The 13,101-nt window shown below is 40.5% G+C and overlaps 1 protein-coding gene across 2 annotated transcripts in view; it reads left to right on the top strand.

Annotated features, from left to right (window-relative positions):
* EDIL3 (EGF like repeats and discoidin domains 3) overlaps positions 1 to 13,101 on the top strand; it is a 484,817-nt gene that overhangs the window by 207,888 nt on the left and 263,828 nt on the right. For both annotated transcript variants that reach the window (XM_061424341.1, XM_061424340.1), the window contains one exon: positions 121 to 249. In XM_061424341.1, the coding sequence (XP_061280325.1) occupies positions 121 to 249 (129 nt within the window). The remainder of the gene's footprint in view (positions 1 to 120; positions 250 to 13,101) is intronic.

Genomic DNA, 13,101 nt, shown 5'->3' with positions numbered 1-13,101 from the left:
TTTCCTGTAGCACTAATATCCAGAACACTTTCTCTGTAAAATTGTTAATTGCAAAATGTTCACCCAGTGTCTACTTTAAAGCATATGTATCATGCAGCAATATTGCTTTCTGTCTTTCAGGTCCCTGCACTCCTAATCCATGCCATAATGGAGGAACCTGCGAAATAAGTGAAGCGTACCGAGGAGATACATTCATAGGCTATGTTTGTAAATGTCCCCGAGGATTTAATGGGATTCACTGTCAGCACAGTAAGTCATCCACGGTCTTTGTGCTTTTATTATCATTGATTGCAAAGTATGCAAGTCATTATCATTCTTGTTTGCAGTAGAATGATAGAATCTTTGAGCCTGCTTCTTTCCCACTGGATACACCATATCCCCAGCTGAGGACTTATCCCTAGACTGTTTCTATTCTCCCAAGGGTGTGGGAGGCTAGCAATCTTCTATCAGCCCTTTTCACTGTCGCTCAGCCATACTTGCAAAATGCTGCTTTTATATTGATCTGATATCTATGTCTTTCTTTCACATGTGTCCTAAAGCTACAGTCCTCAAGCTTCCCAGACATTTTTCTGTTTGGGTTCAGAGAAGATACCTAAAAGAGAAAACTGCCCACTCTGTCCTTTCTATAAGCCAGTTTCTTCCATCTCACATGTTAGCATTTTTATACTCTCACCCTCTTTGTCTTAGAAGCCTATTGCATAGGGAAAAAAAAAAAATAGTTCAGATGTTATGCCCTTAGGTGCAAACCCTGCCTCTAGACACTGGGCAATATCCCATTATGAAAACTTTGTTCTCATTTCAAGGGGGCATTCTGCTGTGGTGTGTGTGCTCCATGCAGGCAGCCCTTAATTGAGGGGCTCAGGTGGGGTGGCCAGACTGAGGAAACTCTGGATACTGCTCTGACACTAGGTCACAAATCTTTGGAAATAAGTAGGATAAGTAATATCCTCTTTAGGTGAACAGGTGAATGTCAAGGCAGTCAACATTCTGGGCTCAAATCCCTGTCTTTCCAGAGATGTTTTGTGATAGGCATGTGTAAATCCTGAGCAGTGATTCTATAACAAGGAAAAATCAGCCATGGTGACTTTGAACTCAGCCTGAGAAAAATCCCCAGCTTCTCATTCCTTGTTGGTGACTGAACCCAGTTACACGCAGTGTACATTTTATAATAAGCTGTATTATAACAGGCCTCTACAGAATTTCCACATGTTCCTGGCCCTTGCAAGTCTCCAGAGAAGTACACAATGTTCCTAAAGTCTCAGAGCCAGGGTGCACTCTATAATTTTTTGCTGGTGGTTGAAAATCTGGCTCTGGCTGACAGACTCAATTTTTCCTAACTCATTCCTCATACCATGGTCTTAATCATCACTGTAGTATTCCTGGCTCATGTATTCATTGCCCACTCTAGGCCACTTGCCATCCCCTCATTCCCCTCCCTCTGATCAATACCTTATGTTTCAAGACTCAGGTCCTGTAAGACCTTAAACACATGCTTAAGGTTTATGGGAAACTGGAGGCTGAGGAATTCAATTTAGAACTGGGATTTTGTGAGCTAAACAAACTGGTGCCTCTTCTCTGAAGTGTGTCATTATTAGAAGCAGCAGAGAATGGAGGGGAAAAGGACTGGATTTGGAATCAGAGACCTGGATTTGAGACCTGATCTCTAAGTTACTGGATAAGTGGAGCCAGTCACTTGACCTTTCTGTGCTTAAAGACATAGAAATACAGGAGTCAAACTAGAAATAAATGATCTTTGGTTCATACAGGATAGAAGAATATTATGGTTAAATGGTAGCTTGCTTACTGTCCATCAGATCAGATCAGTCGCTCAGTTGTGTCTGACCCTTTGTGACCCCATGAATCGCAGCATGCCAGGCCTCCCTGTCCATCACCAACTCCCGGAGTTCACTCAGACTCACGTCCAACGAGTCAGTGATACCATCCAGCCATCTCATCCTCTGTCGTCCCCTTCTCCTCTTGCCCCCAATCCCTCCCAGCATCAGAGTCTTTTCCAATAAGTCAACTCTTCCCATGAGGTGGCCAAAGTACTGGAGTTTCAGCTTCAGCATCATTCCTTCCAGAGAAATCCTGGGCCGATCTCCTTCAGAACGGAGTGGTTGGATCTCCATGCAGTCCAAGGGACTCTCAAGAGTCTTCTCCAACACCACAGTTCAAAAGCATCAATTCTTCGGCGCTCAGCCTTCTTCACAGTCCAACTCTCACAACCATACATGACCACAGGAAAAACCATAGCCTTGACTAGACCAATCTTTGTTGGCAAAGTAATGTCTCTGCTTTTGAATATGCTATCTAGGTTGGTCATAACTTTCCTTCCAAGGAGTAAGCGTCTTTTAATTTCATGGCTACAGTCACCATCTGCAGTGATTTTGGAGCCCAGAAAAATAAAGTCTGACACTGTTTCCACTGTTTCCCCATCTATTTCCCATGAAGTGATGGGACCGGATGCCATGATCTTCGTTTTCTGAATGTTGAGCTTTAAGCCAACTTTTTCACTCTCCACTTTCACTTTCATCAAGAAGCTTTTGAGTTCCTCTTCACTTTCTACCATACGGGTGGTGTCATCTGCATATCTGAGGTTATTGATATTTCTCTGGGCAATCTTGATTCCAGCTTGTGTTTCTTCCAGTCCAGCGTTTCTCATGGTGTACTCTGCATATAAGTTAAATAAACAGGGTGACAATATACAGCCTTGACGAACTCCTTTTCCTATTTGGAACCAGTCTGTTGTTCCATGTCCAGTTCTAACTGTTGCTTCCTGACCTGCATACACATTTCTCAAGAGGCAGATCAGGTGGTCTGGTATTCCCATCTCTTTCAGAATTTTCCACAGTTTATTGTGATGCACACAGTCAAAGGCTTTGGCATAGTCAATAAAGCAGAAATAGATGCTTTTCTGGAACTCTCTTGCTTTTTCGATGATCCAGCAAATGTTGGCAATTTGACCTCTGGTTCCTCTGCCTTTTCTAAAACCAGCTTGAACATCTGGAAGTTTACGGTTCACATATTGCTGAAGCCTGGCTTGGAGAATTTTGAGCATTACTTTCCTAGCGTGTGAGATGAGTGCAATTGTGCAGTAGTTTGAGCATTCTTTGGCCTTGCCTTTCTTTGGGATTGGAATGAAAATTGACCTTTTCCAGTCCTCTGGCCACTGCTGAGTTTTCCAAATTTGCTGGCATATTGAGTGCAGCACTTTCACAGCATCATCTTTCAGGATTTGGAATAGCTCAACTGGAATTCTATTACCTCCACTAGCTTTGTTTGTAGTGATGCTTTCTAAGGCCCACTTTACTGCACATTCCAGGATGTCTGGCTCTAGGTGAGTGATCACACCATCATGATTATCTGGGTCGTGAAGATCTTTTTTGTACAGTTCTTCTGTGTATTCTTGCCATCTCTTCTTAATGTTTTCTGCTTCTGTTAGGTCCATACCATTTCTGTCCTTTATCGAGCCCATCTTTGCATAAAATGTTCCTTTGGTATCTCTGATTTTCTTGAAGAGATCCCTAGTCTTTCCCATTCTGTTGTTTTCCTCTATTTCTTTGCATTGATCACTGAGGAAGGCTTTCTTATCTCTCCTTGCTATTCTTTGGAACTCTGCATTCAGATGTTTATATATGTTTCCTTTTCTCCTTTGCTTTTCGCTTCTCTTCTTTTCACAGCTATTTGTAAGGCCTCCCCATACAGCCATTTTGCTTTTTTGCATTTCTTTTCCATGGGGATGGTCTTGATCCCTGTCTCCTGTACAGTGTCACAAACCTCATTCCATAGTTCATCAGGCACTCTATCTATCAGATCTAGGCGCTTAAATCTATTTCTCACTTCCACTGTATAATCATAAGGGATTTGATTTAGATCATACCTGAATGGTCTAGTGGTTTTCCCTACTTTCTTCAATTTAAGTCTGAATTTGGCAATAAGGAGTTCATGGTCTGAGCCACAGTCAGCTCCTGGTCTTGTTTTTTGCTGACTGTATAGAGCTGTACATAGGTTATAGATAAAATTGAAATGGATTATATATTGGGAAAGCAAATTTAGAAGTGCTGGAATCCCTGAGAGCTTTTTCAAGTGGGATAAACAGACAAACAAACAAAGCAACTCTTTACTTCCTTGCAAGAACTGCTAGGGTATTAAGTGTGTTTTTCACAGTGGTAAGAGTTTTATGGCCTAGAACTTTGCTATTCAAAGTGTAGTCATGCGTCAGCATTGCCTGGAAGCTTCTTGGGAATGAAGATTGCCAGGTGCCACCTCACACCAACTAAATCAGAAACTGTATTTCAAAATGATCCCATCCCCAGTTGATTCCCACACATGTTGAAGCTTGAGAAATACTGCACAAGACTTTCAATAGCTAAACCTGGTCATCTTGTACGTTAAGGTAGCAATTCTGCTTTCAGTTACATAACCATGCATTATAGGCAAAATATTTATTATGTTTTGGCTAATAAAAGCTATATTGAAAATCAATGAAAATGAAAGATGGACCAACATAATACGAACATTTCATTTGGGAAAACAATTGAAAACAATTCTTCAGACATCCATATATAGGAGGGCTTATTAATTTAGTTCTGTGTGACAGATTGTGAAATAAATGTCTTTGGGAATATAGCTTAATAGCTGAAGAATTTTAAGTTTTATGATACAGGAGTAAGAAATACATAGTTTAGTGTAGCAACTATTTTGTCACTGTGTTACAAATTAGAAGAAAGGTTTCTAGAGCTAGCATTAATATTATATATGCATCTTTTTTAAATTAGATTTTGGCTTTAAGAACAGTTCTAGATTTGCAGAAAATCTGAGCAGAGAGTACAGAGAGTTCCCAAATATCCCTCCTCCTCTGTAGTCTTCTCTGATACTAAATTCTTACATTAATATGGTATATTTGAGCCATGAGGTTTTGCTTGGTGGCTCAGTCCAAAAAGAATTCACCTGCAATGGAGAAGATACAGGTTTGATCCCCATCAGTTCAGTCGCTCAGTCGTGTCCGACTCTTTGCGACCCCATGAATCGCAGCATGCCAGGCCACCCTGTCCATCACCAACTCCTGGACTTCACTCAGACTCATGTCCATTGAGTCAGTGATGCCATCCAGCCATCTCATCCTCTGTCGTCCCCTTCTCCTCTTGCCCCTCATCCCTCCCAGCATCAAAGTCTTTTCCAGTGAGTCAACTCTTCACATGAGGTGGCCAAAGTACTGGAGTTTCAGCTTCAGCATCATTCCTTCCAAAGAAATCCCAGGGCTGATCTCTTTCAGAATGGACTGGTTGGATCTCCTTGCAGTCCAAGGGACTCTCAAGAGTCTTCTCCAACACCACAGTTCAAAAGCATCCAATCTTTGGCACTCAGCTTTCTTCACAGTCCAACTCTCACATCCATACATGACCACAGGAAAAACCATAGCCTTGACTGGACGGACCTTTGTTGGCAAAGTAATGTCTCTGCTTTTGAATATGCTATCTAGGTTGGTCACAACTTTCCTTCTAAGGAGTAAGCGTCTTTTAATTTCATGGCTACAATCACCATCTGCAGTGATTTTGGAGCCCAAAAAAATAGTCTGACACTATTTCCACTGTTTCCCCATCTATTTCCCATGAAGTGATGGGACCGGATGCCATGATCTTCGTTTTCTGAATGTTGAGCTTTAAGCCAACTTTTTCACTCTCCTCTTTCACTTTCATCAAGAGGCTTTTTAGTTCCTCTTCACTTTCCCTATAAAGTAAAGTAAATATCACTCAGTTGTGTCTGACTCTTTGCGACCCCATGGACTGTAGCCTACCAGGTTCCTCTGTCCATGGGATTTTCCAGGCAAGAATACTGGAGTGGGTTGCCATTTCCTTCTCCAGGAGATCTTCCCAACCCAGGGATTGAACCCAGTCTCCCATGTTATAGGCAGACACTTAACCATCTGAGCCACTGGGGAAGCCCTCCCAAATTCCTTTTTGGCTTCCCCGGTGGCTCAGATGGTAAAGAATCTGCCTACAATGCAGGAGACTCAGGTTCGAACCCTGGATTGGGAAGATCCCCTGGAGAAAGGCATGGTAACCCATTCCTGTATTCTTGCCTAGAGAATTCCCTGGACAGAAGAGCCTGGCAGACTGCAGTTCATGCAGGCACAAAGAGTCAGCAACAACTGAGTGATTAACACTTTTTAATACTTTGTTGAAATTGATGAATGGATATTAATATATTAAGTAAAGTCCATAGTTTACATTAGGATTTTCTGTTTGTATTGTACAGTTCTATGGATTTTAAAAAATGCATACCATGTGTCCTCCAAAGCCTTATACAGAATAGTTTCACTAACCTAAAAATCTCTGTGCTCTGTTTATTCATTCCTCTCTCCTTACTCCAAACCCCTGGCAATCACTCATTTTTTTTTTTTTTTTAACTCTGTTATCTTGCCTTTTCCAAAACGCCACACAGTTGGAATTCTACAGTGTGTAGCTGGAATCGTATAGTATGTAGGCTTTTCAGACTAACTTGTTTTACTTAGCAATACGTATTTAAGTTTCCTCCATTTTCTTTTGTGACTTGATAGCTCTTTTGCTTTTAACCAGTGACTATTCCACTTTATGGATGTACTACAGTGTGTTCATTCATTCACCTATTAAAGCACACTTTATTAATAGTTATTCTCCTTTTGGCAATTACGAATAAAGCTGCTGTATACATTCATATGCAGGTTTTTGTGTGGACTTGAGTTTTCATGTCTTTCCTTGACTAAAGACCTAGGAGTGCAATTCTTATGGTAAGAGTGCATTTAGTTTTGTCAGAAACTGCCCTCTTGCCTTCCACAGAGGCTGTGATATTTTGTATGCTTGTCAGCAACGATTGAGAGCTTCCTTCTCTCTCAAGCATTGCTTGTTGTCAGCGTTTTGTATTTTAGCCATTACAAATGCTTTTTTGATAATGAAAATAGCGTGAGGTTATAACTTTAGAAGACATATTGATTAATATTGGTTTTTAATATAGAATTGTCAAATTATGTTTTTAAAATATCATATGTTAACGTTTACATATACATATATATGCATGTGTGTATATATATATTTATGTTTGTATGTATATGTGTGTGTGTGTAAATTATAAGATGTAAATTATAGGATAAAATGAATACCAGAATGTCTAGAAGTTGAAATTTTGGAAGACATTTTTAAGCAAGCACTTTTCTGGTGAGAACTGCATTTTGGTCTGGCTAGAAGTAATCATATTTTACTTGTTGCCTAGTTATAAATCTAATGCCTTAGGGGAGAACTCTTTCTTTATTCTCAGAATACTTTGCCCATCTTACCACTGAAGGCATTCTCTGAATTCGTCCGTACCTGTGCACAGCTTTGAAACCTTGAGTTTCTTTTAAAAGAACAGAGGGAGGGTATGGGGAGGGAGGAGGGAGGAGGGTTCAGGATGGGGAACACAGGTATACCTGTGGCGGATTCATTTTGATATTTGGCAAAACTAATACAATATAGTAAAGTTTAAAAATAAAATAAAATTAAAAAAAAAAAAACATGTTTTCTTGGTTCCTATTTTTTGAGGAAGAAGAGTTGATCTAGGTGCCCACCAAGCCCTAAAAAAAAAAAGAAAAGTTAAAGCAGGCCCTTGTTATCAGATTAGCTCAATATAATCTTGAATCCCTTTTCAAACTGAGGAAGTTGACCAGAAAACACCACAGAATCTAAAACTTTCCTCTTTGTGTATGTGTGCTAAGTAGATTCTGTTGTGTCTGACTCTTTGCAACCCTATGGACTGTAGCCTGTCCGTGGGATTCTCCAGGCAAGAATACTGGAGTGGGTTGCCATGTCCTCCTCCAGAAGATCTTCCTGAACTTGGAATTGAACCCACATCTCCTGTGGCTCCTGAGTTGCAGGTGAATTCTCTACTGCTGAGCCACCAGGGAAGCCTTTTCCTCTTTGTATGTTATGCAAAATGTTGTAAGCCAGTTTGGTCTTAATTTTATACTATTGACTAGTAGATTCATACATTCAACAGATACTTATTGGTGACCTGAGTCATTTTACTTTTTTAACATATGTTTCACTTTTCTCAGAATTAGCAATGGTATTTGCTGTCTTGACAATCATTGTTAACTGGATTAATTACATATTTGGCAATTACATATGGTTTCTGACAGGTAGTGCTTGTTAAACAAACACAACCTCATCCCTCTTCAGCTCTATTGAATCACAGTCTTTGGTCGATATCCCGGATACAGGTAAAAGCTTCCATATGATCCTTAAGTGAATCAAGCTTCAGGACTACTGGCTAAAAGAATGACCTGTAATTTCCATATTGTTTGGGAAGAAGCTTGTTTTCAGGGAGAGAATTCTGGATTAGACCTGGGTTTCTGATGCAGTTTTATTTTGATCAATTTATGAAGACTCAGCATTTAATGTTTCTTTGCTTCAGCTTTCTTATGATTCAGTTCAACTCAATAGACACAGAGAACTTCATACTGTATTAGGTGCCGGAAATAACATGTCTATAAAAAGTAGAATTGATCATCTTTTGTCCTGCTTCACTAAGTAGGATATTTGTTAGAACCATATGAGAAGTTTTAGAACATACTTTACATATCTTAAAGGGTAGCATATTCCAAATGGATGAATATTTTAAAATATAATGCTTTGTCCTATTGGTCTTTAATTTTTCCCTTCTCTTAAAGTTTTTTCAATTGTAAAAAAATGAGTTGTGGCTCAGGGGGAAGGCTGAATTGAAGCTTTATCCTTTTCTATTTTAAATTCCTCTTACATCCTTAATTCTAATAGGTAATTATTATTTTGTTAAATTACTCTTTCTAATTTTAGCTTCATGGCCTCTTTATTTTAGCTTGCCCACTAGAGGATCAATTTGTCCTAATAAAGTATTCACTTCAAAACTGTGTGGAAACTTAACCTGAAGATATTACTGACACCTGCAAGCTATAGAATTACAATGCTAGATAAAGACCTCTAAGTAAACTTCCAAAATCGACTTGCCTCCAACCCCAAAAGAGTTCTGACTACAGATTGAGAATTCAGATTTTTCTGTTCACTGAGGACTTCACAAGTCAACGTTAGCCCCTTAACTCAATAAGCCAAAGGTTTGCAAAACTCAGTGTGCATATGAATCGTCAAGGAGTACAGAAATATATTCAAATTCCTCTTGCTCATCCATAGAGATTCCAGTTTAATAGAAGTAATTTTGTACCCAGGTCTGTCTATTAACAATTACCCTAGTGAAACTGACACAAATGATTCTAGAACACTGGTTCTCACCTTGGTTGCACATTAGACTCACCTGGGGACTTATGAAAAATACTGATGCCTGACTTCCACCCCAGAGATTCTGATTTAATTGGTCTGGGGTATGGTCTAGGCATTAGGAGTTTTAAAAACCTCCCAAGATGATTCTAATGTGCAGCCAAGTCTGGGAATCAGTGTTCTAGAACCATACTGTGAAGAATTACTATGTCTTAAAGATACCAGGCAGAGGAATACTCAAAAAGAAACAGAGTTTAGGATAAACAAATATACCTGCACAGTAAATGGATAATCAGGCAACCTTACTGAATTTTTGTCTTTCAACTTTTACTTAATATATAGAAAATCATCTTACAGCAAGAACCCTCAACTGATTGAAAGAATCAGGCCAAAGGAAGACATTAACTTACTGTTCTTAAAATATGTTATCCCTTAATCCATCTGCAGTAGTCAGAGTTCCAAGGCATTTTCATTTTCTTGTTTTTAGTCTTTTTAGAAGACTCACAAAGAGCACTGTCCTGGCAGAGAAATGCAATAGATATTTGCACTGAAACACTATTCAAATATAGACATAATCTGGGATTTTTTGCCATGAAATTTTCAGATATTATTGAATTCAAAATATTTGAAAATCACTACTTTATATGACAGTCAAACATTTTTTTCCTGTTAACTATTGAAAGAAATTTGATTGTCAGGAAACCATAATTCTGAACAAAAATCTGTTAAGCAAAATTTGCCAGAAAGATTAGACTCATGAAGGTGATGTATTTATGCTAATAGATGTGACCTAAAACAGATTCACTTATGATTTTATAAAGAATCTCTCTAGTAATAGAGATAGTACCACAAATACAGCTTCAAAAAGAAATCTGTTGCATGCAATCCAAATTTCCCAGGCCTGTCAGCTTATAAGGATGTTAACTTTGATTTCTGAATTCCTGTTGCCCTTAACTACCCTTTTCCAATGGCATTTGCCCCGGTGGGGCCTCACTCGCCCCTGAATTCTTCCTCACTCAGGCTAGGAGTTTGTTTATTTATGGATTTGACAAGTGATTTCTGAAAGCTTACTTACTATTCTTCAGGCTGCCACATGCTTAGGAACGAGTACAAGCTCCCTGGCTTTGCCACTGGTTCCGCCTTTAAAATGTTGCTAAGGGGCCAGCTGCTTTTTCCTCTGGCAACCCGGGTACCTGAAACTGCACACGGTCTGAGGAACCGTCAGACCGAGATGAGCCATTTTAAGGACATTGGGTTCGACCATGTTCCCTGGGACTGGAGGGTCACAGGACTTTTCCCACAGCCTCACACGTCTCTTTATGGACGTAACCACTCAACCTCCTGCCCTAACTGCTCCTTTCTTTCTATTTTTAATTGAGATACAATGGATGGATAACAGTATATTCATATCAGGTATACACCATTTTTTTTCTTGTGATGAAAACTTTTGAAACCTACTCTTAAAGGGAAGGGAAGTCACTCAGTCATGTCCGACTCTTTGCGATCCCATGGACTGTAGCCCACCAGGCTCCTCCATCCATGGGATTCTCCAGGCAAGAGTACTGGAGTGGGTTGCCATTTCCTTCTCCAGGGGGATGCTAATCTACTCTTAGCAACCTTTAAATATGGAATACAGCATTAAAACTGTAGCCATCATGCTCTGCATGACATCCCCAGCATTTATTTATCTTTTGACCCTCCCTTGATACATTTCACCCTCTCCTCCACCCCGCTGCCTCTGGCAACCAACAGTTTTGTTCTGTTCATCTCAAGCGGTGGTGATTGTTATCCTTGTGTATCTGAAGATATCGTCAGATCCCACAGGTTGAGAGCTCGGTACCACAAGACTGCCCCCACCCCACTCCAGATACCAGTGGAACGTAGTAGGTCTCCAGGTTGCAACAACTTCTGTCGAATTTTGCTGCAAATGTGATGTTCCCTCTTATAGTTCTCTTAATTTGCACAGATCTCAGGAACACACTTGCTTACATCAACATTAATTTTGCCATGAAATATTCAGATATTATCAAACTCAAAATATTTGAAAATCTCTAAGTGACAGATAAACAGCTTTTCCTGTTACCTATTAAAAGAAATTTGATTGTCAGGAAACCGTAAATTTTGAACCAACGTATGTTAAATAAGATCAGACCATGGTTCCTCAGACCACGTGCAGTTTCTGGTGCCTGGGTCACCAGAGGAAAAAGCAGCCAACCCTCTAGTGAGATTCTCAAGGTGAAACTGACGGCAGAGCCACAGAGCTGGTACTCATTCCTAATGAGTCAATGTAAGCAAGCATTAAGTATGTAAGCAAAATTATTAGAGGGTGTGATAAAGGATACAGGCGAAAGACTAGGTGAAGAGATATATGGGCGAGGTCTATGAGGGCCCTGAGCACAGCAGCTTCTCTCTGTAAATTGGGCTATGTCACCTTCCCAGTTAGATATGTTCCCCAAACTGGAAGTTCTCTGAGCCCTGAACCTTGGGGATTTTTATGGGGGCTTCCTCATGTCAGCATGCTCGGTCATTAATTCTACTTTCAGCCCTTGTCCCAGCACGGAGGGCAATGCTAAAAATATCAAGCTTCTAATCATAGTTTGGTGTTTATGTAATCATCCGTCATCCAAGGGACCACCTAGTCTTGCCTCATTAGAACAAAAGACAGTCCTAACACCCAGGAAACTATAAGGGTTTCACAGGTGCTGTGTACCAGGAACAAGGAGAAGATACTGAAATAACCAAGTCCCTGGTGTCATAGGACTTCCATTCTAATAGGAAAAAAAAATAATTAAAAAAATAGAATATAGGCATTTACCATATGGCTCAGTAGTTGTACTTCTGAGCATTTATCCCAGAGAGATGAAACCTTCAGTTCAGTTCAGTCGGTCAGTCATATCCGACTCTTTGCAACCGCATGGACTGCAGCATGCCAGGCCTCCCTGTCTTATCACCAACTCCTGGAGTTTATTCAGACTCATGTCCATTAAGTTGGTCATGCCATCCAACCATCTCGTCCTCTGTCATCCCCTTCTCCTCCTGCCCTCAATCTTTCCCAGCATCAGGGTCTTTTCCAATGAGTCAGCTCTTAGCATCAGGTGGCCAGAGTATTGGAGTTTCAGCTTCAGCATCAGTCCTTCCAGTGAATATTCAGGACTAATTTCCTTTAGGATGGACTGATTGGATCTCCTTGCAGTCCAAGGGACTCTCAAAAGTCTTCTCCAACACCACTGTTCAAAAGCATCAATTCTTTGGCACTCAGCTTTCTTTATGGTCCAACTCTCACATCCATACATGACTACTGAAAAAACCATAGCCTTGACTAGATGGACCTTTGTTGGCAAAATAATGTCTCTGCTTTTCAATATGCTGTCTAGGTTGGTCATAACTTTTCTTCCAAGGAGCAAGCGTCTTTTTGTTTTATGGCTGCAGTCACCATCTGCAGTGATTTTGGAGCCCAGAAAAATAAAGTCAGCCACTGTTTCCACTGTTTCTCCATCTAATTGCCATCCAGTATCCCCCTCAGTCTGGAGAAGGATATGGCACCCCACTCTAGTACTCTTGCTTGGAGAATCCCATGGATGGAGGAGCCTGGAAGGCTGCAGTCCATGGAGTCGCAAAGAGTCAGACACAACTGAGCGACTTCACTTTGACTTTTCACTTTCATGCATTGGAGAAGGAAATGGCAACCCACTCCAGTGTTCTTGCCTGGAGAATCCCAGGGATGGGGGAGCCTGGTGGGCTGCCATCTATGGGGTTGCACAGAGTTGGACTCGACTAAAGCAACTTAGCAGCAGCAGCAGAACCAATCTAATCACATGGACCACAGCCTGGTCTAACTTAA

Source organism: Bos javanicus, chromosome 7, assembly GCF_032452875.1.
Source record: "Bos javanicus breed banteng chromosome 7, ARS-OSU_banteng_1.0, whole genome shotgun sequence".
Lineage (NCBI taxonomy): Eukaryota > Metazoa > Chordata > Mammalia > Artiodactyla > Bovidae > Bos > Bos javanicus.
This window is presented reverse-complemented; position numbering and strand designations above follow the sequence as displayed.